Raw genomic sequence first — 27,061 nt, forward strand, 5'->3', positions numbered from 1 at the left:
CTGGCTGTCCCTTCTGCCCTCCCCTCCAGGGAGGCCAGAAGAGACTGCCATCCCTGGCCTCCGAGAGCTGCTTTTATAAACACTGAGGCTGGGGGACGGGGCTCAGGGGAGGGAAGAAGAGACTGCCGGCTGCCAGCTGGAAGCAAGGGGGGCAGCGGAGGCAGCAGCAGGGGGGCGGTGGCGGCAGCCAGGCACCCTCAACCCTGCCCATGTCGATGATGACATAGGTGGGGTCGAGGGCGCTCAAAGACTTCCTGCTGTATTGCTGGTCATTTGGGGGGCTGATTTTGCGCCCTCCCACGTGACCAGATTAGTGGCGCCCGGAGACAAGGCATCTTGTCTCTGGGCGCCACTAATCTGTCCCTGGGCAAATACGCAACTAGGTCCATGAACATCTGGAGCGCTGTAGGTTGGTCACCTCTGCACTAGAACAAAAAGCAGAGCTACATTTATTACCTGCTGAAAACAGCTGCGGACACTGGGTTCAATATTACTGCCTCCAAAAGCAGCTACTTCGCCAAGCTGTCTTGGGATTTGGATAGCATCATGAAGCAACAAGCCGAGCTGCCTCTGGTCACACATTTCTGTAGGTCCTGCCACTTCCTTAAAGAGATCTGGAACCCGTGCAAGAAAGAATGTTTCTCTGTTTACCTTTGTATTAGCAATTTTAGCAGTAGCAATTCCATCCTGCATACAAGCAAAATGTTACCTGTTTCAACGTAATTCTAACCATCATAAACTCTTACTCCAAAAAATATAACAATTCAATTGAACTATTCTAAATAATGTTGTGATTTCATATCTGCAATGTAGCTGCACTAATCTGTTTCATAAACTTCTACCCACTACATTAAGAAACCTGCATGGGTTAAAATACTAACAGAGTTTCTGAATATATTCTTTTTACTCCTTCATACTGAATTATCTCAAATTTTCTAGCATTAAACACCAAATGTGGAGCACAAAAACAGATGCTTACCAGAACTACTTCAGAATGACTTTCTGTACATCTGAAGTAAATGTGTTGGCTATTCAATCAGTAAGTGTTGGCTATGAAAGAATTGGTTATTAAAGTATTGGCTATTAATTGTTGGTAAATAACCAAGTGTTGGCTATTAAATCAAGAATGATTTTAACTAGCTGTAACACTGCACCTTTTATTTTTGTTGGTTCCTATCGTGAAAAATATGGGGACCCAAGTTAACAGATATTAGCTATTTTATTTATCTCTTAACTTTATTTGTAGTCTGCCTTTCAGTCATATTACAATAAACTGAATTAAAGTGATTCAAGGTTTATCAAGGACAGTACTTTTTTTTAAGATGCAGGTCTTAAAATAAAGCTACAAATCTTCAGTATCAAAAAGCACTGCAACAGATGCTCCAAACAACGTGTGCTACCTGCTTTATCTGAAACAAAATGCACACCAGCAGCTACATAGCTCACATTAACTTATTTGATATAGTAAAGAGAAACTGCTCAAGGAATTAATTCAAGGTCCAATACGTTTTGAACTTGCTGCTAGTGATGGTCTTGGACACTATGTTTATAGACTTCATTAGAATGCTAGCTCAGCTACAACTGATGCTAAAATATTTCACAAGCTCAAACATTTCAGCAACTTATTAACACAATAGTAATACTTTAGTAATATATATTAATATATGGTTTGCAGCAGTGTTATCAGGCAACTACGACTGCTTCTGTAAATTGTTTCGTACTTTATTGCTCGTAGGTTCAAGAAATTAAACTTATGCATGATCTATGCGTGCAGTTTGTCCCAACACAGACTAATGATAATAAAACTACTCAAACCAATAACTATTTCTAGCCTTCTACACTAGCTAGAACAGAGCAAGAGAACAGTAGCATCCTAAAGACGAAGAACATTTCTGGCAGGATATGAGTTTTTGTGAAGTCACAGCTCACTTCTTCAGATATTTCAGATATCTGAAAAAGTGAGCTGTGATTCAGAAAAGTGCATACCCTACCAGAAATTTTGTTAGTCTTTAAGGTGCTACTGGACTCTTCCTCGTTTCTACTGCTACAGACAGACAGACAGCCCCATATAAATGGCAGGGCACCCAGATGTGGCGTTGCTCCCAAGGGGGCTTTCTGGCAGTGTAGTATGGGATGGCTAAAAATGCAAACAAGCCTTCCCACCTCTGGGATATGCCAGCAGCAGTGATGGGGGAGCATGGATGCTGTCATGGCCCATCCTACCACCAGGAAAGGTTGCAGTGGCTGCACACAGGTGAAGTTGTCCCTCTGCTGGGGCAAGTATCCCAGGGATGGCAAATTTGCTGGTGTGCCCCACATTGTTTCCAACAGCAGATTCTCTCCCTTTGGATGGGACTGTAACACAGCCAATCATCATGTTCTAGCAACACAAGCATGGAAGAACTAATTTTCTCACCATCTACCATAATAAGTACCTGAAGCTGTATATGTTGCTACAATGAAATGGTTAATAAAATTTAGTAAAACTGACATTGTTTTACTGAATTATATGTAAACTCTATACATTCAAAGAAACATAGAAATTCCCATACACAAAAGCTGTACTTACATCTGTACTTCTCCTCTAGGAGGCCCTTAGAAAGAGACATCAAGGCAATCTTTAGGGACTGCACTCTGATTTTTCCAGTACGACCACTGAAATGTTAATGAAAATACCATTAAGTACTTCTGACAGGCTTCAGTTTATACACATCAGTAGCTCAATATTATTTTCCTTTTCAGAAGTTTCCCAGTATAGACACTAAATATTTCCATTCTGTATAAACATTTAATATCAATTATTACTTATAGACATTTGTCAGTATTGCATCACAGTATGTTCTAATAATATTAATGTCACATTACACAATGTGACGAGGCGTCTGAAGATGACTAGAATGAATGGGTAGGTTCATATGGGGGAAGGCAGTCCTTAAAGTATATAGGTCCCAGAACTTCCATTCCAACATCTTTCATGACCAATTTCCAAATTGCTCATATGTTCAACAGAGCACACACACACATACAAAATCTGAGGAAGCAAGTTGTAGGAAAGTGAAGCCTCAGAAAATTCCTCAATTATTTAACATCTATATGAGACCCCTTGCTCAGTTGGTGCGGAGCTTTGGGCTGACCTGCCATCAGTATGCTGATGACACTCAGCTCATTCTGTTGATGGAGGGGGGAGTGGCCTCTGCCCCTGTGGCTCTACAGCACTTGATTGTTAGGGGCTCTAATCCTTAACAGGAAGTTCAGAGTGGAAGTGGGAGCTCTGGGGACTACAGTGGAAAAGAGAGAGCCATGAACTCATTAAAGTCATAATTGGTTGGAGCTATCAAATTTCTTCAGAAGGAATTCTTCAGTTGAGAGTTTTTCATTTCACTGACACCCACAATACAGATTTCAATGTATACACAGTTTTGACCATAAGAAAGAATGAACCAGCTGTGTTTAGGTCACATCCCCTTATATTTGTCTGTGCACACAGACTCATTCTGCAAGACTGAGAACGTTAACTATTTCATGCTGGCACCCCATACTTACGTATCATAAACATTCAGGAGCCAGTTGAGACACATATCAACACAGAGCGGAACGTTCACCAGTTCTTTGTGCTTTTCTTCCATCTGACTGTAAATGGTAGTGAGACAGCTAACCACATCCTGAACACTGAGGAGCTGGTCATTTTGGTATACCTTGTGTTGTATGAAAGCTTCATTTGTTGCATTTAAATCCAACATGTCCACTAGCAAAGAAATAAAACAGAGAAGATACAATAAATTGCATTTCACTTTGGCAATGCAAAATGTGTGTATATCTAATTCAAAATGTGTATATATCTAATTCTTAACCCAGTACCAGAATGTGGATTTAAAAAAAATGAAAAGTGGCCCAGGTAAAGAAGATAGAGATGATAAAGCAGGAGGGGGAATTTCCAAAACTTGCTAAAAAATCTTCTGTTTTTAAAAAATGATGAAATAAAACCATTTTAAAATACTGAGGTCTGTTGAGATTAACTTGTATGTCAACAGCTATTAAGGATTGCTTAGGCAATTGCAGTGGAGAGTTGAGGGAGAAAGAAGGAATCAGCAGATGGAAAAGATAAACAGCATGGGGGCATGTTCAATGCAACTGTAATATTGCAAATGGAACTAAACTAAATTTGGAGGGAGTAATATAATAATCTTAAATGCACATAACACCATCAGTTTACATCTGAAAACATTCTGAACAAATGGATAATTCTCTGAAAACAAACAACCTTTTCCTGAATATTTCTTGAAAAACTTTGTAAACCACATCAGTATTTCTAGGAACAGCCTGAAGATTTGTTAAATCATTTCAAATCACTTCATGATCTACAAACAGCAATAACAGAAATGAGTCCATATGTATTGATAAACATCCCCATTGGAAGTGCATAGTTCTGTAACACCTTGTCTTTTGGATGGCAACAAGAATGGGTGCCAGGTCCAAGAAGTTTCTTCAGTTGTAATAGCAATTATGAGAAACTAATTATCATCCCTACAATGAGATAGAAGGAAGATAGCTGATCATGAATTGTTCCAAGTAGTCTTAAAGTAATAAAAAGATGCATATCATGGAATGGAAAAGTTTAAACAAGTAAATGACAGAATAATCTCTACAGATATCTTTCATGAAAAATGGTTGAAAATTTAGCACAAAGTGACAGTCCTTGAGCACTCTTTTCACTGTATGAATGAATTCAGATAATTAAGAGGTATATTTCAGAAGTCGTTGAGCTGGGATTCTTTTTCTCTCCCCTCAGTTGCAAAAAATTCAAGAAAGTTTCTGGTTTAGAACAAATCACAATCTGTCATTACAGTTAGGCATTTAACATACTGAGATTTCTTCAGAATCTGAGTTTGTAGGCAAGAAGAGTTTCCTCTTTGCCCAGCTGTTTTGTCAGTCTACCTGGATGTCCCCTCTATGATGCTGGGGTGGGGGGGGGGGGGTGTTGGTTTTCAACTTTTGTATGTTGGGCTTTTAACAGATGTATTTATTTAATGAGATGTTTTTAACACTATAGCAAATTAGAGCTCCTGTATATAAGTGGGATATAAATGTGAATGAATGAATGAATGAATGAATGAATGAATGAATGAATGAATGAATGAATGAATGAATGAATAAGCAAGCAGTTGGGATTGTAAATTCAGATATGCGGTTAAGAGAAGGGGGATCAGGGAGGGAATGGGGGAATTTGTGTTAAAAATCTTTGACAGTTGAAAATTAGGTTAGGAGAATAAGATTTTTTCCCTTTTTCTTCAAATTGCCTCAAATTGCTTGTGAGAAGAACTCTATGTTGGGCTTGAGGTTAAATAAACAATGAAATAATGTTATGGATAAGATTGGCAGTAGGGTCAAGGTGGAAAGTCAATTCGTTATATATAGTCTATGTTGTAATACAGTGATGGCGAACCTATGGCACAGGTGCCAGAGGCGGCACTCAGAGCCCTCTCTGCGGGCACGCGCAAACAGAGTCTCCCTCCACATACACACACATCTAGGCTGGCCTGGGCCGCTGGGATCGATTATTAGCATTAAACCTAAGACCTAGTTTTGGGGAAGTAGTGTAGGTAACCCTGTTAAGCGCTATTAAACCCCACTGATTTTCATGCGAAGAACTAAAGTGCGATCCTTTACCTGGGAGAAAGCTCAGTTGCTGGCAATGGGGTTTGCTTCTGAGTAAACCCTCCTAGGGTCGTGACTCACCCGTTGGAAGAGTTGCATGGTTGCTTCAAGGTAAAGCCATCGACTACCACCAAGCTTACTCCTGAGTAATGCACTCCTTGGAGCCAACCGTATTTTCTAAACGAAAACCTCAGTATTCAGGTTCAATTGCCGGGTTGGCACTTTGCGATAAATCAGTGGGTTTGGGGTGGCAATTTGGGCACCCCGTCTCGAAAAGGTTCGCCATCGCTGTTGTAATATATGCTTTTGTTGCAGTATACGCCTTTGTTGAGTAAGTAAGATAGTCACCTCTGTCTTTTTCTTTTTTGTTAGTCTTGCTGTAGTTGTAAAAAACCACTAAAATGGTTTTATAAAAAATATTTGTTATGGAAGTAACATGAGACTGATTTTAAATCCTTTTAAATCTTACTATATTAGTTACTATATTCATGCCCACAGTAAAAATAAGACCGCAGTAATATAAGATAATATTATTTTGGTTCTTCACTTTTGCAGCTTGGACATATGAACTGTATCTTGCCTGGAAATACTTTGACAGGATGTCAAATACAAGGCTATATTTGGAATAAGAATGTATTTTCCACATAGGAGGTAGGTAGTAACTCAGTTCTGTTGTATCCTTTATTCCTTTGCAATGTATCACTGTCAGGCCTGCGCCATACTTAGCCTGGCATCTTGCACGTCCGCTCCAAGACCACAGCTGGCCCTGCCCTTATCTCTGCCCGAGGCTGAGAAGGTTTCCATTCTTCTGCCTGTAACTAGTGAATAGTGCTTAAATGTTCCCCCTTATCTGCAATTTCCTGTAGGGGAATTGACTGTCTCACAACAATGACTCTGTTCTCAGAGAAAAGTAGAAATGAAGATTTCATGATACTTTCTGGTATAAATCAGCAGTTGAGGAACACAGTAATAATTTTTAAGAAATAGAAAGTGATGTGATTAACTGCTCTAACAACAAGTTATTGTGACTAGGCAGAATTTCAGTAAACAAAATAAAAGTCCTGCCAGAAATTATTTTTATCATGACTACACTCCATTTTTTTTGTGGTCAGGTCACAGCTGACTTATGGCAACCCTGTAGACAAGAGATGCCATTGCCTGCTTTAATATCATGACCCTGGTATTCCTTGGAAATCTATCATCTAAATACTATCCAGGGCCATTAGAAATTGGTAATTTTAAATTACATAAAATTCAAACTGCTTGATAAATTAATCTGATTTTTTTTAAAAAAACCCCTTTAGATTGTATCATGAAGTAATGCAGCGAACATGGAGAGAGGAAGACTGGCTACTCCAAATATAATGTACAGCAATATATTATGTTGCTATACATCTTGCTGCACTTTCTATTATTTTAGCAAAAATCAAACAAAAAGGGTATGGGAGGTTGAACAGATTGAGGTACTATGTCCATTAAGTAGTTGGATTTTATTGGAAAAAGGTACTGTAATTTGATTAGCATTGTCATTGAATACCAGGTTTTACTGAGGTCTTCCAGCAAAGTAATTTTGATCTCTGGGTTAAAATAGGTTTGAGCAGAATAAAATATGTTATTAAAGATAGTACTCTTATGTTCTTCACAGACATGCCACAAAGTCATAAAGATGTGGTCTTGCCATTTTTGTTCAGTACTTACAAATCAGAAATTTTACCCAGATTAAGAAAATTCATATAAATATATCCAGGTCTGTTAGAGGTTTTGAGTTAATTGTATTACACTGTAACAGATAGCATTGCTTAGTAGCAATTATGTATATTATACTTGCTGAATTAAAATTAAAATAACTGTGTACTGAGAATAATATTAAATTAAATTTAAAATAATTGAGAAAGGACCTTTTGGTGTACGTAGCAAATACCTAGTGGATCAACTTCATAAGAGTATTTTTTTTAAAAAAAGTCAATGAATATGGCAACAAAGAAAAGTATTCTTCAGTTCATGCATTGGTGGTACTGACACCAGAAAATTTAAAGAAAATATTATTTTCTGTACCAAATGTATGTTGGAAATGCAAAAGATATTTGGGTTCTTTTGTTCATATCTGGTGGCAATGTCCAGTAATAAAAGTTTACTCAAACAAGGTATTTAAGGTAGTGAGAAATATTTTTCATACAAAACTTTAGTAAAACTTCAATAGCATTCTGGAACAGCTCTTTTGAAAGCTATGCCAAAAGAGGTTCCATTTAGTAAGATATATGGGAAATTTATTCACTGCCACTAGAATGTTGATAATGAATGTTGAATGGAGACAATTAAAAGCAACTGAAATTGAACGAGTAAGGAAAATACAGTACATTATGCTTATGGGGAAAATTTCTGCCCATTTCACAGCTCACCTGTGAATTTATGAAGTAATTTATGAACAAATTGAATAACTCCAGTCCCTAAGGCAGATCCTTGAAAGAATCTCATCTCTTAGTTTCTTCACTGTGAAAACTTTGTATTTGTTCTCTGTTTGTTGTGTTTTAATCCACAGGAGAATGATAGATAGATGCCAATCTGGTGATCCCCCCACCCTTTGATAGTTCTTTCAACCTTGAGATATGCAGGGTTGTACCAGCATTTATTTATTTAAACTTCGATGGCACCTTCCCCTCATGGGTCTTACAATCCATCACATCAGCACTTGACTCCTACATTTACTTAGGAGTATTTATTGAGAGACTCAGCCGTATGCTTTATGTGTTTTAAAATATATAATGTTATCCTTACTATGCTGGTGCCTCATTAACAGAAACAGATATTAAGCTAACTGAGCTATAATTTCCTGGATCCATTTTAACTGCTATTCACTACTTTACAATCCTCTGATAAATCAGCCCCTGCTTCCACTTCTATATTTCCTTTTATACAACTTCACAGTGCCAAGTAAAGACTGTGAAATGCTAAACAGACTTCCATATAATTGTCATAAGAATAATTTCCCTTAGGTACAAAAGTGTAATATTGGAGGCACTGAGAATCTAACTGTAGATTAGTCTTTGCAGTTTTTCCCTAAAAGGTCCTCTTCACAGTTTACCTCTGTAAGCTGTGACAGCAATTTGTCACATTTAACAGTCAGATAACCCTCTATTCCAAGTGATTCAATCTGACACTTTCTTTGCTTAGCGCATTAGCCTTTCTGAAGTGTTACACAGACAGGCAATGTTGTAAGTTATCTGCATTTAAATTATGGGAAATCATTTTCTCTGTATTGAAGTTACATGACAGCTTGGGCTGGGTGGTACCTAAGAGACAGTTGTAGCAAATACATCTCATATTTACCAACCAAAAATAAAAAGCAGGAATTCAGAATTTTTAATTTGCTTTATTTTCTTCTGGTGATGTAGTGTGTAATATTTATTCTACTCTATGAGAAAGTTTAGGGATGCAAGGAAAAATAATTGAAATTTGTCAGGTAGTCTGCTTTTAAAATTGAAAAAGGTCAAGTTTTTTCAAGGATTATGTGCTGTTGAATTATGACTTCAGTACTTTAATTCACATCTAATTTAACAGAGTTCTGTACTGCAAAAATCCCTTTTGCTTTCCAAGTTGTTTAAAAATTAAAGGGCAGGGAGAATATACATGAAGTACTGCATTTTGTTCCAGAAGGATTACTTTAAAAGAAAAGATAATGTTCGGATTTGGAAAAACAGACCACCAAGCAGGTCTTTCAGCTGAGTCATTTCTACTCGTTCTGCATGTTGGCAGCATTACAGATATTTCTAGTAACTTGTCAGCTGGATTGTCAACACACCGGCACTGAGTTTTCTGGGAAAGCTGAACTAAAAATAGAAGTGCTACTACTAACCTACTGAGCAGTGTCTGAATAGTATCTCACTACATCATCTCTCCCTTCTAGTCCCTACCTTATCTACCTTTACAAAATACAGTTTGACTGAAGCAATCTCAATGTGAAGAGCAGGTCTGTACTATGAACTGTCTGCTGAAATGCAAGAATAGATCAGTCCAAGATAGAAGGAATCTGCAGCCAAGCTAAATACTCAAAATTAGCATTGCATACTACTTACATTGTAGGACAAAGTTATATACAGATTTCCAAAGCAGTTTCATATTTTCAACAGTCTTCATCCTGACAGCTAGCTTGAACCAATGCATTTTTGCATACATAACACAGTTACAAACAATTCTGTCCTCTGAGAATGACCTAGAATAGGGCCTCGGAAGGGATTTTATAGAGTGAAGAAGGCATACCTAATTCTTAAAACCTGGCCTCACTTAAGACAGAGTACTCAGTCCAGTTACATTGCTGAGTGTATCCCTTTCTACTCTTCAAGAATTCAGTGTGGGGGAGGAGTAATGCACTGGGGGCCAATTGCAATGATGGTAAAGCCTTTCACTATCTCAACTAGAATTGGCAGGGACTCCTTCCATTCCCTTCTTAAATCAGCTCTAGAAGTCCTGTCCATTTCCCATGCCAACTCAAAAACAGAAGCTTTCAGTGGTGGGTTTATAAAGGATCATGTTAATAATTTGTCAGCGGCTGCCCCCCAACAAAAAACAATTTTAATAGTAAGGGATCATATGATTCAATCTCATAACTAGAGCAAGAAGAAATGTATTAATAATAATTATCTGTGACCAAAGGCAGAAATATAAACCAAAGACACCTAGTGGTACTTTTCTCTCCCCATTAAAAGATGTAGTGATGTCTGGAGCCATTTCTAGTGTATTTCTATTGTAATGTAATTATTATTATTACTTTATATCTGGGACCTTTTTGTATGATTACTGTTATTTGACCACTGAGGAAGGCCAACAGGCTTCTGCCCTTGACCCAATTTCACTAGTCTGATTATGGGATGAATATAGCATTAGTTACAGTGACTGATCTCAGATTACAGCTACATCCTCCATGCTAATTTTGCTAGAGCTATCAGAAGCAATTGACGCTATTAGACGCCACTGACACTGTTCATTTTGTTTACATTTTGTATAGACCACTGTTCTCATTGTGACTCAAGGTGGATTACATAGTGTAAATCAAAAATGATCAATAGGATGTCCTATTGGCAGGACATCCAATAAAGAGTGCAATAAGGTTTGGGTTACTTAAATCTGAAAATAAGCAGAAATCTGAGAACAGAGGTTAAAACAAACTTGTACTCCATTTTATTACACTGATTAGAAATTTTAAACTTGGCACTGCAGAGGATTTGGTTTATGACAGCTCATGAAGAGATGCAGAAATAGTTATCTGGCCTTAACCAAGGTGTGCCTTCTTGCTGAAGTGTATTCCCTCCCTCCCCTCCCTTTCATGCCACCTCTCCCTCCCGCCCCTTCCCTTGCATACCACCCTCTCCCTCTGCTAGGGTGGGTGGGCTATGTCCAGATGACGGGCCCCTTTCCCCTCCCTCCCTTCCCTTGCATGCCATCACACTCCCACTATGAATAGCCACCACGCAAATAATATTTATAATCAGAAATGGGTCCTGAGGAAGTATGAGGTAAGCTGGCATGAAGGCCTGAGACAAAGAATTGATTACTTTTCCAGTAATAATAAGATAGGAGACACTTGATGAACCATCAAGACCTAAGAAAATGCCTGGATTAATCTCCTTCTCAGAGGTATGTTTCTACTAAATTCATTTAATGCTATCATATTAATATTTTTTCTTATACAATTCAGAAAAAAAATCAACAACTTGATCTTGAATTTCTTTCTCTGTATAAGTGGTTATCATTATTTAATTTGGTTATTGTCCTTCTTTCTATTTGTTTTCTTAAACAACATGTCAAGAATCTTCCTGGGTTATTTGCATATTCTCCTGATTACTGTAGTGATTGTAATGTGTGCAGATGAGTGCTGGGATGGATGCAAGTATTTCAACTGATTGAGATTAGATTGGAACACTAATTAAATCACCTTATAGTGAAACAACAGAGATTAGCTAGCCCAATTTTTCAGCACACCTTGGGCCATGGGAAAAGTACAGCTTCCAACCTCTTGCCTGATCATTCTTTGTCACACAAGATGGAGTTGTCAGCCAGCCTGTCAGCCCTGCCTGCAATATTGCCTGCCAGCCAGTAAAGCCTGCATTGGGCACTGGAAGAGCTGCAAGTCAGACCAGGTGAGCTGTGGTTTGCAGCTTCTGAATCCCACCCTATTGGGAACACCTGCAGGGGTGTGTGGCCTGGCAACTACTTCAACAGCAGCAGCAGCAGCCTATGGCAGCGACCCGTTGTAGGCCCGTTCGGGGACTGTTTGGGGGCAGGCCCCTTCTCATGCAAGTTGGGCATGTGGATTTAGTGGGATTTATGGGCATGTGGATGGCTTGACAGACTTAGTGGGATTATATTGTTATTATTTAATTTTTTTAGCTTTGTTTTCGCTTGCGAAATTTTGGGGTTAGTTGGCATTTGGGTAAGAGGGGACTGCTTCCATGGGTCCCCTATTGATATCCATTTTCTTGCTTGGGAGTGGGATAGAGCTCCTGGAGAGTGGTGGGAGGACACTCTGGTCAGAAGTCCCAAATTTGGAGTGAGAGTCCATTCACAGCATCCTTCCATCGCTCTCCCTCCAAATGAGAGGCAGAGGGCCCATTCCAAAGGGCATAGTAGGGAACCTAGAAGATTAATAGGGGTCAAGATCACTTGGGGAGATGTGCCTGGGTGAGGGGAAGGGCAGGGAGGCTGGGGCCATCCCAGTGTTTACAGGCAGGGGGTGTTATGGCACTGGGAGTCAGAGGAGAATGGTTTTCAGAAGATGCACTGGATGTCTTCAGGCCATTGCTCCTTCTGCTCTGCTCCCCATCCAAAGGGAGGTCGGGAGGTCAGTCATCCTGCCACTGCCTGGTGCTGCTGCTTTTGAATGCTAGGCTGGCCCTGAACAAGACAGCCTCATCCAGCATTTGATGAGGGGGGCTGACTTAGCTTGTATAACAGAGACCTGGGTGAGCGAGCGGGGGTGTGTGTGTTCAAACTGACTCAGTTTTGCCCCACCCATTGAGCTAGCAGAGGCTGTCCCAGAAGTGATGATGAACTCCCCTAAGACTGACTTCTGGGGGACTTCAACTACCACACTGAGGATGTGTCTAACTGGGCTACATGGCTGGTGAAGGAGAGAGGAGGCAGCCTTTGCCTTCTCCCCTCTTGGGCAGCATCAGCGGTGTAAGTCATGCACTGCATTTTTACAACTGAAGAACATTTTATTCAGCAAGAAGGAGGAGCAGGAGAAGGAGGAGAAGGAAGAGGAAGGAGGAGGAGTTTGGATTTGTATCCACCTTTCTCTCCTGTAAGGAGATTCAAGGCGGCTTACAAATTCCTTTCTCTTCCTCTCCCCACAACAAACACCTTGGGAGGTAGGTGGAACTGAGAGAGTTCTGAAGAACTGTGACTAGCCCAAGGTCTCCCAGCAGGAATGTAGGAGTGTGGAAACACATCTGGTTCACCAGATAAGCCTCTGCCACTCAGGTGGAGGAGTGGGGAATCAAACCCGGTTCTCCAGATTAGAATTCCCCTCATCCACTATTCCACGCTGGCTCTCACATCACTGTCCTCTCTTTTTGAAACTGTCCTCTTTTTTGGCTCAGTTGATCAGGCCATGCTGGTTCATGCTTGTAATCCCTACTCTAGATTATGTCCTAAGTAAAGTTACTTTTATGAAAAACTCCGAAGCTTTAAGTGATGCAAAATGTAACTGCTAATTTGCTTATTGGGGTAGAACAATTTGATTATAAAGGCACAACACAGAAGCAATTGTGGTGACTTCCTACTTACTTTTCTACTTCTAGGTTCAGTGCTAATTATTACCTATAAAATTACTCATGCATTTCTGACCACTGTTATGTCAGTCCAACAATGTCTTCTGACCATTTCTTCATCAAGGGTAGACTGGCTGGCCTCAGCAAAATCAGTCTTTCTTCACAGTTTCTTGAAATATCCTCCCTAATGCTGTATATCATATTCCTTTTTTCTTTAGTTTCCTGGAAATCTGTAAAATCTGTTTTTTTCAGCAATGGAGCGAAAAAGTCTCTAAAATTGATATTCTATTAATTATTAAGTCTGTTGTCATAAAACTGTAATGAAACAGACTGCTGAAGTTATGGGGAGTAAATGCCTTCATGTGTTTTTACTTTGAGAAGGTTTAGCATGTACAAGTAGATCTTTTCCATAAGAAAAGGATTCAAAAACACAATCCATCACCTGCAGTATAAAATAGTATAACCCACCAGCTACTGCACCACATAAGTGATAATAATTTATTGCTGGTTTCAGTATCTCAGCATCTTGGCAAGTATTTTCCTCCATTTTTTTCTGAACTTCAGTTCTCAGGGGAAAAAAGGAAGAAATTCCACTGTATATGTTTGTCCTTTCTTCCATGCCTATATTAATTTACAGCAACAACATATTCCCAAAGCAGTTACAACTACGGAATGAATGACAACTAAGCAAGCAAGAATCCATTTTTGAAATAGCATGGTTAGGGCCAGGTATACTTTGTCTCCTTGTCTGCATTACTTCATAGAGAAATTAACAATCATTGAGACATAAAACTTACGACATAATGCTTTTTGTAGTCTTCGGATTTTTATGGCCGTACGGTATGCAGAGAAACGCACATTGTTCAAATCAGCTGAAATATGGCAGAAGATAAGTGTTAGTATACAACAAAGAAATAGCATTCTACTGCTGGCATTTCAAATGAAAGGACAAAAAGGAAAAGGAATGTAACTTTTCAGATCAAAGCAAACAACAACTTTCACGTCAGTTCCTGGTCAAAAGGATGGAATAGGTCAGTGATCCCCACCGTGGTGTTTGTGGTACCCAACATCTTTTCTGGTGTCCACCAATTGTTTTAAGGAAGCAGGTAGGGCTAGATAGGGCTTAACTAGCAGAGCATCTGATTGACTACTGAAGATTTTATTGGCTGTGCAGATTTTTTAAAAATGTTGCTCTGGCAGCAGTTGCCACCACAACACAAGAATCTACACCAGGGGTCTTCAAACTATGGCCCTCCAGATGTTCATAGACTACAATTCCCATGAGCCCTACCACTTGGCCATGCTGGCAGGGGCTGATGGGAATTGTAGTCCATAAACATCTGGAGGGCCATAGTTTGAAGACCCCTGATCTACACTGTACTACTGAAGTTAAGCAAGGCAATTATTTTGTGGTTAGCTCCACTTCCTGTGTTAGCCATTTTGTGGCAGCCCACTACGCCATGTCAGAATTCTAAATGTGCCCACAAGTTCACAAGGGTTAGGGACCCCAGGAATAGGTAATGACCACCTGTTTAAATATTTTCTCCACATAAATGCTGCTCATGGATAAACAGTGTCCATTCAGTTGGAAGAACACCTAAAACAAACCTTTGATAGTTACATTAAGACAGAATATATTTAATTTCTAGAAGTTATTTAATTCCAATTCAGAAAACAAATTTTACCTATTAAATATGACAGGTTTCACTGTAAGAATGCTTGCTGAAATATACGTACCTTACAACTTGACACTAAGTTTATTTAATTAGAAAGTTAACATTTGAATGCATGGGGAGACAGGCTCCCATTTGTGCGTGCAACGATGTGGGTACAGATGCTAGAATGTAATCACTACTTAATAAAATAAAAAATAAAACCCTGTTTTAAAAGGTAAATCTCTTAGGGTGTCATTTAAAATATTTATATCCTACATTCTACTATTATAATCTACAACATAAACATGTTAAACACAACCCAGATTAAAAAATGAATACACAAAGCATATTAAACTAATTGATCCAAAGAACCACAACCTGTCTATTATTATAAACTCTTTCAAGTAAAGATTTTAGTGAACTTAGTCCCAACAGTGGGCAAAAAATTAAGCGATTCTAAGGAAGGCCATTGAATAGCCTTGGCACCAGCACTGGGCATTAGCCTGCCCTCCAGATCAGGAACTTGGATGCTAACCTTAAGTCATAATCTGGGACTATCTGGAAGAAGGCTGTAACATACACAAGCACTTAGACTTATACAGTCAATTTAACGTTCAGAGCCTGAAGAATTGGGATGATTTTTTTCTAATGGTTTAATGAACATATTACATAGAATTGCAGATAAGAGGGAAAGCTGAGGCTTAACAGATACCATTAGGAAGAGCATAAGTATTCCAATGTCACCTTCTCAGATCTTCCACCAGTAGGCCTAGAATTACCAGAGTGCAGTGCTTTCCACTCTCAATCCAGACAAGTGATCAAGAAACACTATGATCAATGATTAAAAAATCCTATGAGAATTTCAAAAGAATCAAAAGGATCATATTCCCCCTTTGATTTTCCAAACAAAGCTGTCAATGCAGGGTGGCCAAGGCAGTTCCTGTTCCAAAGTTGGGGCAGAAGCCTGACTGCAATGCATCAAGAAAATATGTGCCATCCAAAAATGCATCCTGCTCCCTAGAGTTTACCTAGAGTTTATCTCCCTAGAGTTTATCTTACCTAGAGTTTATCTCCCTAGAGTTTATCCAGGAAGTTTACCTGGATAATACTTGGATATCATCTGGAGCCCCCATAACATTTGGGACTACCCTCTCTCTTAACAAAGCATTCTACATCTTCTGGACCCATATGGTTAATCCTGTTAGATGGATATTATAATCTATGATGGACAAGGATTGAATGGGCAGATGGTAGGTCACACCTCTTCAATCACCCTCTAAATATCCTTGTAGCTCACCCAAGCATTATTCATTTAAATTAAAAACAGATTAGAAAGTTATTGCACAATTAATTGATAAACTTGTTGCATCATTAACTGTATTAAATGACAGCATCTACTTAAATGAAATTTCTTAAAACATGAGCCCTACGGGAATAGGACGGGATAGTAATCAAATAAATAAATAAAATGATTGCCAGCCATCACTGCAGAGTCATTACTCTGCCCCACAGCCAGATATTCAAGTGAAAAAAATTTTCAGTTAGCCTATCAAATAAACACTTCCCTTAAAAAAATAAAATAAACAAATAAACAAAAGAAAAGCTCACTCACCTAATGATTGGAAGAGTTCAGTCATTTTTGGGTGATCCCAGCAGGTTGTTTGAGTCTGGTGACTGTGAGAGAAAAAATCATGCATATTTTCAGCCAACAAAGAATAAACCTTTTGGATAGTTGCGGAAGGCTGGTAACAAGTCCTTTAAACAGTTTAATACTGATTTAAAAATAGATAGAATCCAAGCAACCATCCAACCTGATCTACAAAATGGGTAGCCCAATCAAAAGTCCAAGCCCCTCGCCTCCAGAGGGTTTTCAGGCAGCATGGAGAAGCAGCTAAAACAAGCCCCCTCCCCTGGCCACCAGACAACCTTCCAAAGAGCTAAATAGAGTTATGCCCCGATTGCCGCATTCCTGGCTCTAAAACCTGGGGGGAAGCTGAATAACACTGGCATCCACCCCCAGAAATGTCCCCACCATACCGGCCTCCAATTGGACGCCAGTGTTCCTCTTTGGTGGCAACCATTTCTGGGTTTTGCTGCTGTGGGGTTCCCAGCAACCTGTGCCTTTGCCCTTTTTGCAACTGCCCCTTATGCTGGCGGGGGGGGGGGGGCAAGCTGGTATGGCCCTGTACCACCTCCATTGGCCTATTTGCCCCCTCTCATAGGATTGGGTCATAAGTCTCAGAGATCAAACTGCACAATAGTTTGACATCACACACAGAACAGTTTCATATTTATTTTGAAGTGGCAGCTTGGCACTGCTTCTCTGGGGCTGCGCAAGCCCTCCCAGACTCCCCCACCAAACCTCCCTATCCATGAATCCTCTGATTCACGGGCTGAGTAATCCCTTTCCATCTCTCCCTCCCCCACCCCTAGCAAGCTCTCACCACCTTCTCCCCACCCCCAGGAAGTCTTCCCTGCTTCTCCACTTGTGGATAAAAGGATCCATGGGCTGAGCAAGCCTTCCTCGCCTCCCCCCCTAAGCCCTTTGTCATGGGCCATCTCCTGGAGAGCGATGAGTCTTCAGGGGATGAGCAGAGCCCAGTAAGCCCAGACCAGGTTGGGAACCATAAGGGCTGGGCTTGGAGCAGCCAGGGTCCCCACAGGCTTTACAGGGTGAACAACAGCCAGGTCAAAACTTAGAGCCAGAAGTGCCTGCAGAAGCAGGCCATGCTTCCAGCCCTGCTCCAGCTGAAGACTCAAGCACCTAGCTCACCTGAGCCCACATGTCAGCAAAGGCAGACACAGAGGGAACTGTTGTGGAGTAAACAAAGAAGCGCAAGCCTGCTAGCTCAGAGAAGGCACTTTTTGCAGCAGGGGGAGACAGAGTCTTCACAGGATGAAGCCTAACATGCTGGAAGAGCCTATATCAAGCAGGTTCTCAGAATATCCCAGCCTAGATGCAATAAAGCATGTCACTGCTGCAATGCTGACTTGTGGATTCTCTGCATTCTGACCCTCGGACCGGACTTCTGGTGCTGAAACCTGACTCTCAGAATGGAATCAGCTCCCTGCTGTAACTTGATATCTCTGCCTGGCAGTTCAAGTCGGGACACCCTCCTGCCCCCCCCCCCATCTCCAGCAAGCACACTGGTCCACTGATAAGTCCTCTGCCTCCCCTCACCCCCTGTCCTATCTAGGCCCACTGTATTGCTTACCCTACCAGTGGGCTTTTCTGCTAGTGTGTGTGTGTGCGTGCGCACGCATGCACGCACAATAAAAACACAGATTATTCTTCCCGGCTATTAATACACAGTTCAAACAATGAAACAGCAATTGAACTTCTACAACGAGACATCCTATCCTATATGCAGCTTGGCTTTCCCTTAATAGAATAATTATTTCCTGTTATAATGTATAATTGCCTTTTTAAAAAATTCTAAGTGATAATTATCTGGTACTGAGGTTATCTCAAACTGCCAATTTGTTTCCATTATAAGTTTAAGGTGTGGTGTAAACCTCCGAAGCTGGGATGTTGCTATCTTTTCCTCATTCATATGTTCCCATATGGTTTCAGAGGCTCTGCACAGGACAGCTCTTTTATTATGTTTTCAGTTGCCCTTAAGTGAAGGTTGTGGCTTCCTTTAGTTTACCTATGTTTTCTGTTGAATGCAGTTAAGTGGGAGAAAGACAAGCTATAAATAGTTAAATAAGTAAATGTTCTGTTTGCTGTACCTTGGACAGGACAAAATATCAGGCATTAGCTCACTGGCAAGTGCCTCGGCCTGCAAGTTTGTGAAGAACAACCCCCTCTCACCCTAACACTCCCACATGCTGATGTACATGCACACAATTACCCCCATCAAATCAATTTATTTAAAACAATTTATTTATCCTGAGTGTAAGCATTTCCCCAATATTCCCACCACAAATTACAAATAAAAAATAGAAGTGTATACACATATCCTACAAAGTGACCTTTAACTTCTCTTATGCTCAGGATCATAGAGTAATTGGTTTAATGAGCTATAAATTTACTTTTATTGCATCCCAATGCAGTGAGTACTATAATTTAATCCACCATTTAACCCATCAAGATCTTATGCATTCAGCCATACAAGTAAGATAAATTTAGCTTGTTCACAGAGCTTTCAAATCTACTGCCATCCATTTCTCAAGTTCTGTTTCCATACATTAATGGTCTAGAAGATTCCTCATTTCTGTATACATTTAAATATGATTAACTAGAAAATTAATTTCACTAGATCTGTTATATAAAAGAAACCTTAAAATTCCTCGGTGTCTAATATATAAAGTAGCAAATTAAGCATGATTTAACAAAGCAGCAAACTAGATTTTTCATTTTCCCTAAACTTCTTGAGAATAAGTCCCTTAAGCAACTTTAATACTGATTTAAAAATAGATAGGATTTAAGGAACCATGCAACTAGGTCTACAAAATGGGTAACCCAAAGAGATCTGGAAAATCAGCTTTTTTCTTCCTTTATTTTTATTTTATTTTAACATCCTATTTTTATTTTCAGAGCTTCAGAAGTAGAAGGACATAATCAATTGTGGTGTATAGATTTTTCCATAAAGGCAAATACATGTAGTTTATAACATGTACCTATTAAATCACGAAGCTATATGTAAAGCTGGTATTTTAAACTACTGTATTTTAAAGTCATGACCCAGCAAATAACCACTACTTTGACTGATTTCTATGCTTTGATTTCTTTATCACCCAGATAAACCTGTGGTTTTTGATTCATAGTAAAATAAAATGCTACTATTTCTTTAATGTTTCAGAACAATAATAACAAAAGCTTATATTAGATCTAATTCCAGTTAGAAAAATCTTCTCAAGTTATGGTTGAATCAGTTTTACTGACAGTAATCCTTGAAAATATGGTGATTCACTGATGGGCTGTACTAGAGTCTCTAGGTGTAGTAAACAGATGCCTTGGAGTACATTAAAATATATCAGATTAGGTATTATTGATAAATTGTGGTTTGAATCTTGCTTTTCAGCATTATGAGCTGAAATCCTCCCTTGCTTGAAACAAGCATTTTACTAATTTAGTGTTAAGATCAATTAGATTTCAATTAAGCTTTACAGGCTAACAGTAATTTAGAAAAACAACAATGCACAATATGTTAGTATTTCAAAATACTATATATTTTATGCAGATATATTTTATGCAGTCTAGGTTCATAGCGTTGACTGTTACTCCTAATTTGAAGTTCTATTAAGCCCATGGGCCCTAGGTATTTGGGGCCCTAAACAAAATATGACTTTGTTGTCCACCCCCAATTCAATAGAGAGAAAGTACTGGAATGTATGAAGCTTTCCGCTGCTGAGCCCCCCTGCTATGGCGAAGGATATAGCCCTTAGGGCTGGAGTAGGAAGGGGCATTCAGTTGTAGCCAGCACATCTGCTTCAGTGTCAGTCATATCCTGAGAGAACCTGAGCTACCCCAGGAGTACCCAGGCAGTTGTATACGTGCTGTCAGGGAGCAAGGAGGCCTTGAATAAAGCTCTTTATGTCAGTGGGAATGGAAAGACTGCAGCTCTGCCTGTTCACTGGGTGATTACAGCCTCTTTGAGGGCGACTGTGGGATGATTCAAAGGCCCGGTGAAAGGCCTGTGGCCCTGCAGATACTCAATCTCAACCAGGGGAAGCCAGACTCAACTCTGGATGGAGAGCAGCAGGAGGTCAGCCAGGTCAGCCAACTCCACTCAATCCTGGCCTAACACACCATTGGGTGGAGAGCTGGGAGGCCCCTTTTCCTGTCACCATCTTTATCTGCTTCCGGGCAGTCAAGAATCCTGTTCAAGCAGCACCAGGGTTTGCTGGAGCAGCCATTCTTCAGAGCGAGAACTGTATTCCCTTTTCATAAGTGATTCCAAAGCCCTGTTGCTTTATCCAGTTCATTGTTTCCAAACCTGACAGATATACCCCCTTTTTTTGTACAGGATGGATGTGGGGAATTTGCAGAGACTACAGGAACATGCTAGCCCATTAGGAACTGCTGAAAATGTATTCTGGTGCCCCTCCACCTCTTGAGCCCTGGCAACTAATTGGCCATGCTGGCAGGAGCTGATGGGAATTGTAGTCCATAACATCTGGAGTGCCAAAGGTTCGCCACCACAGGACTAGGTACACCTAATGTATGGACTGCCTCTGATCAAGCATTAAAGTGAACCCACAACAGTAGTCTCCATGTGGACTCACAACCACAACAACTTACTTATGTGCACTTTTCCCTTCAGTTAAACTCTTAGTAATTGCTGCACAAACATTACATAGTGACTTGTAAATCAGTTTTCATCATATTTGTGATATCTGAACACTTTGCCCATTCCCAAACGCTGTTTTAATGTAGCTATCAAATGTAAAAGACACACAGAGAAAGAAAATCATGTCAATTATTACAGGGGATGTGAAATGGCACAGATTAGGAGAAAAGATATTACATCTTTATATCCCTTTGGGAGTCATGATTAAGTATGGTGAAGCTATATTTGCTGTCTGATATAGTCAAGTGAAGAAAGATGTCTTTCCATGATTGTATAATTTAATAGGAGAGCTAACATATTGTACTGCTGAGATGTCAGTGACTGCCAAGCCCAAGCCCCAGTGTCTTAAACATTCAGAATTTAACATAAAACACAATTAAAGCATTAGGTCTGTTTCCCAAAGTCATCAAAATCGATTATGTTCATCACATTGCTCTCTGATAGAAAAAAATAACTTGTAACATAATTACAATGACTGCTAAAAATAGCAGAACTCATGTGCAAGAACAAGAATAAGAGACATTTAGAGTTCCGGGACGGTCCTGATATTGCAGATGGCCACATTCTAAGTACACAGAAGATGCTCACTTTCCAATGACACAGTGTAATGCCAATGCAGAAGAATCCTGTCAGAGATGGCTTGCAGGTACAGATGATGCCTGATCATTTACTGTTATCTCCTCAAGGTCAAGCCAGGAGCTGAACTAATTAGTTTCCCACTAGAATGGATGCCATCTTTGGGAAGGCTGTTGCTAGGGCCCAGCCATTGGTTGAGGAGGTCACCTGGCTGGAAACTGTAATGCTATAATTACCTGTGCCTCAGGACTTGGAGCATCCTCATTATCTTGCCACCTGGCTCCACAATGCCATCCTATTATATGGGCTGATGCCTTGATTTTTTGCTATGGCAAACTTTGTTTGCTGTTTGGAATTGCAAGACTGGAATTGCAAAAAAGCACACCTTCTGTGCTGCTAAGTTAGTGTTAGATTCAGTTAGTTTTATTATTCTCTGTTGCTGTAGTTTTAGAGACTGAACTTGCTTTGTTTTATACCTGTTTCTTTTTTCAAGTGTCTTAATAACTCTTTAGAATTTTTAGGAGTCCGCTTTATTCAGACCTTGGTAACTTTGGAACTTGGTGGCTGTAGTATTTCACAACAGCTCTGCAGGGAGGGCCTAGACTACAAGTTCTCTGACTAAACCCAAGAAGGATTAAGGACCTTTTGAAAAGCAATTCAACCTTCCCAATAAAGGGTTCAATGAACGATTGAGCTCCAGATGAAGGCATTAGATCCAAGCCAGCAAGGTCCAGCAGATTGCCTGATGTTTCTAAGAACCGGAGGCTACATTTAACAGGCCAAGGAGGGTATGAAGAAGCAGGAGGAAGTAGTAAAAAGCAGGTTTCACCGGAGACCAGAAGATACTATGGAAGCACGTCCATTGCTGTAAGAAGCCCCCAGCAACTAAAAAAACCTAAAAAAACTAGATATTTTATCTGAGTTTTCTTGATTATCCAACTCCTTTAAAGGGCCCCTTAAGCAGATCAGCCTCTTGCAAAAGACAGATCTACTGATGTAGTAAAAAACACTAACAAAAAAGCCAACTGTGCATGTGTATTAAGTCTCAACCAATTTACAGTGACTCTATAAATCAATGTCCTCCAAAACATCCTATTGTCAGTGTCAGGTCTGTGCCTGACAGCTGAAGGGTGGCGGGCATTTGCAAGGGAACTGTGCTTCTTTAATCGCTATAGGTGTCAAGCACTCACCCTCTCCTTTGCCGGCAGCCTTGGTAGCCTGGAAAGGATGATCTTATCACGTGGGAAGTGTGAACTGTTCCCAGACTTGTAGTGCTTTGTAGTGGGAATCGAGAGAGTCGTTGGGCTACGGGCGGCGGGGAACTTTGGGGAATGTAGAAAGCAGTTTTGAGCAGGAATCTTCAGATTCATCTTTGCTTATGTTTGCCTTTCGAATCAAAAAAGACTTTATAGCAAATCTATAGTTTCTATATATTTTGGGCCCAAGGTCTGACATTCAGCAGCCTTACTCAGCCCAGGCAAACTGAGGGTTGTGGCTGAGTCAATCCATCTCCTAATGGGTCTTCCTCTTTTCCTGCTGCCTTCAACTTTCCTAGTATTATTGTCTTTTCCAGGAATTCTTGTTTTCTCATGATGTGACCACAGTATATCTTCAGTTTAGTCATTTTAGCTTCTAGGGGCAGTTGATCTGACATTTATTTGTCTTTTTGGTGGTCCATGGTATCTGCAAAACCCTCCTTCAGTATTTATTTATTTTATTTATTTATTTATTATTTGATTTAGTATACCGCCCTATCCCCAAAGGGCTCAGGGCGGTGAACAATATAAAAGCATATATAAACATAAACATATAAAAGTTTAAAATTTTCATTCTATGAATGAAACAAATCAATTTTAAACAAATCAATTTCCTTCCTATCAGCTTTCATAACACAATATAATCAATATAACAACCTTCCATAATACAATATCATATTGTCGCAATATCATAACATCTTAGCACCATAAAATAGCCTTCAAAATGAATAACATCAATTATAAATAATCAGATAATGACATCACAACCCCCACCCCACAATATCAATCTAGAGAAAACCAAGATAACGACATCCTATCCAATTTACTGCAATCTAAAGGGACCTAAGACTAGAAGATAACCACCTTAACTACACTACCCAAATAGAGTTCCTGCTAGATATCCTGGAAATCCTAAACTCTGCCTAAGAACAGCCTAAAAGAAACAAAAGAAACAACATCATAACTAGGAACCCTATTCTAGCATCTCACTGACAGACCCAAAAATAAACCCAACAATTAGCTCCACTACATGAGGCTAAACTAATGAATCCAGCAATCATCAATACTTTGAAAACAGTGCCCATACACATACATACACATTTCACATACATACACAGTACTGGGGAATACTATGGTATGAATTATCTTGATCTTGGTCTCCAGTAATATATCCTTATACTCAGTGGTGGGATCCAAAAATTTTAATAACAGGTTCCAATGGTGGTGGGATTCAAACAGTGGCGTCGCCGCACACACGCACCTCCAGTCCCTACTGGGCAGGGAGGTTGCTTTAGTAACCCCTTCTTGGCACTCAGAAAAAATTAGTAACCACTTCTAGAGAAGTGGTGAGAACTGGTTGGATCCCACCTCTGCTTATACTTAAGAATCTTTTCTAGCTCCTTCACAGCTGCCCTCCCACCAGTCTCAGTTTCTTGGTTGCAGTCTCCCTTTTGGTTGATAATGGAACCAAGGAACAGAAAATCTTAAAAAAATGTTTAAATGGATTATTTCAAAAGCCATGAGACCACACACATACTGTGAAGAAATACCCCCTTCATAAAATATATACCATTACTACACCAGCTTGCAATTTAAATACATATAAACTACAAAGCAAAGGAAAAATTATATAGCTGCACATAAGAAAAAGAGCCAGGAAATCTAGACAGAATGTCAATTGGGCAGTGTGGAACTGTTAGAATGTATGGTGCTACTGTTATGAGAAGTTCTGCTAAGCAACACCACACCTATATGACCTGGTACATTCATTATGTTTTATTTATTTATTTGTGTAATTGATAGTCTGGCTTTCTCACTGGGACTCAAGAAGGACTAGAGGGTGAGTCAATATCATCAACAATTTGGGATAATCAATACATAATGAGATTGGATTTGGGTTGCAGAATTAGCTGAAAGTCTAAAAACCAGAGCTGAAACAAAGCATGTGTTAACATGATACATTTCATGATTCAAAATTGTAAACACCACAGTCTCTAATAATTTATCCCAGTAACTTTGTAAAGCATTTTCTGACTATGCAGAAAAATCCTCCAATAACTCAGTTTTGTATAGTTTGCAAAAAGCAAGAACAGTGGGAGCCTTCCTGATCTCCTCAGGTAGGCCATTCCACAAGGTTGGACAGCAATGTTGGACAGTCCTGCTCGTATGAGGAAAACTACCGTGGCAGACCACAGGGAAGAGACAGACTTACAGATATGGAGGTCCAAGGTCACGAAGAGCTGTGTATGTGATAACCAATATTTTAAATTGAGCCTGTAAGTAATGGGAAGAATGACAATAGAACGGGAGTAACGTGAATGCTCCAGCTAGATCCCTAAAATTACTGAGTTGCAGCATTCTAAACCAAATGGAGTTTCGAATTCATTTGGAGGGGAGACCAACATACAGTGCAATACAGTAGTCTAGTCTTGATCTCATGTGGCATGCATCCTAGTGACCAAAACAGCCATCTCTAGGTAAGGGGTCATTTTTTGAACTATGGGTTCCAAATTGGAGAAATGATTTTTATTACTTACATTACATTTTTATTACTTACATCCCTGAAAACCCATTGCTAAGAGTCCAGGGACACTTTAGAGCATGCCATGCAGAAATATTGGCCTAAAATGGCCTCTCTATTAGTTTTGAATAAGTTTGTAATCCATTTACAGACCTTGCTTGGTTGTCACAAGAGTAAGAGGGAAATAATAGGTCTGGCATATTACCCAGTGTCCCCGAATGCTCAGGGACATATCACATGGAGTGATTTTGAAACTGAACTTATCTTCCAATCTTCCCCATGAGAAGCATGAAGATATGTCTACGAGAGTGAGAACAAATAAATTCTAAATACATTGTTCTATATCTCCCAATACCTTCAAAACAAGTTTGAATATATATTGCATGTAGAATGAATTGCTTAATTGCATGATAGCATCAACAAAACTTCACTTGGAATAACATATATCAAACTAAGGAGTAAAGAAATAGGCACAGTAAAAGTCATTTGTAGAGACAGGGATGATTGATCTTTGGGCAAATTGCTTTAATGTTATGAAATGCTATTCATTACAAAAATTCATAGAAATGAAGAATTACAGCATTAAGGTCACAAGAAGAGCATTCCAGTAGTAAAGAATACAGTCTGTAAAAGCATGCCTATAGAACCTTTGAAATTACTTGCCTTCAAAATTCTCTGGACAGCTTGTGCACATTTATTTTATGTTAAAGGAGAATTTTGCATTCCAACCTCTTGCCCCACTTTTCCTAGCTCATAAGAACAACAGATTTTAAATCTTAAAGTAAGATGTGGATACAAAATATAAATATTTAAGGCCTGGCCTCAAATTCTCCTTTTATAGTCAACTAGTGCATCTGTAAAGCTGTATATTAGCTTCCTATCTATTCAGTGTACATGCAGAATATGTCATAAGTATAGCTCAATTTGATTTAGATGAAAGAGTGAAATTGGTGGAAAGCATATTAACAATTTGAGAAATGCAGATGATACCACATAGCTGGCAGAAAATAGTAATGACCTGAAACGACTACTGCTAAAGATTAAAGGAGAAAATGCCAAAGCAGGATTACAGCTGAATATCAAGAAGTTGGAAGTAATGAAGAATGATATAATTTTAAGATTATAAATTTAAAAAAACTGAAATAGTTAAAGATTTTGTGTTCCTTGACTCAGTTGTGAGAAGAAGAGTTGATTTTTATAAACCACTTTTCTCTACCTTTAAGAAGTTTCAAAGTGGCTTACCAACACCTTCACTTTCCCTCCCTGCAACACACATTTTGGGGGCTGAGAGAATTCTAAGAACAGTCTAAAGTCCCCCAGCAGGATTCATGTGGAT

General features: G+C 39.5%; 1 protein-coding gene across 7 annotated transcripts in view; it reads right to left on the reverse strand.

Annotated features, from left to right (window-relative positions):
* Positions 1 to 27,061, reverse strand: part of UTRN (utrophin) — a 438,418-nt gene that overhangs the window by 62,297 nt on the left and 349,060 nt on the right. For all 7 annotated transcript variants that reach the window (XM_048489265.1, XM_048489284.1, XM_048489276.1 and 4 more), the window contains 5 exons: positions 16,689 to 16,750; positions 14,219 to 14,293; positions 3,544 to 3,745; positions 2,570 to 2,655; positions 457 to 614 (listed from right to left, as the gene is read on the reverse strand). In XM_048489265.1, coding sequence (XP_048345222.1) covers positions 457 to 614; positions 2,570 to 2,655; positions 3,544 to 3,745; positions 14,219 to 14,293; positions 16,689 to 16,750 — 583 coding nt within the window. The remainder of the gene's footprint in view (positions 1 to 456; positions 615 to 2,569; positions 2,656 to 3,543; positions 3,746 to 14,218; positions 14,294 to 16,688; positions 16,751 to 27,061) is intronic.

This window comes from Sphaerodactylus townsendi, linkage group LG01 (genome assembly GCF_021028975.2).
Source record: "Sphaerodactylus townsendi isolate TG3544 linkage group LG01, MPM_Stown_v2.3, whole genome shotgun sequence".
Lineage (NCBI taxonomy): Eukaryota > Metazoa > Chordata > Lepidosauria > Squamata > Sphaerodactylidae > Sphaerodactylus > Sphaerodactylus townsendi.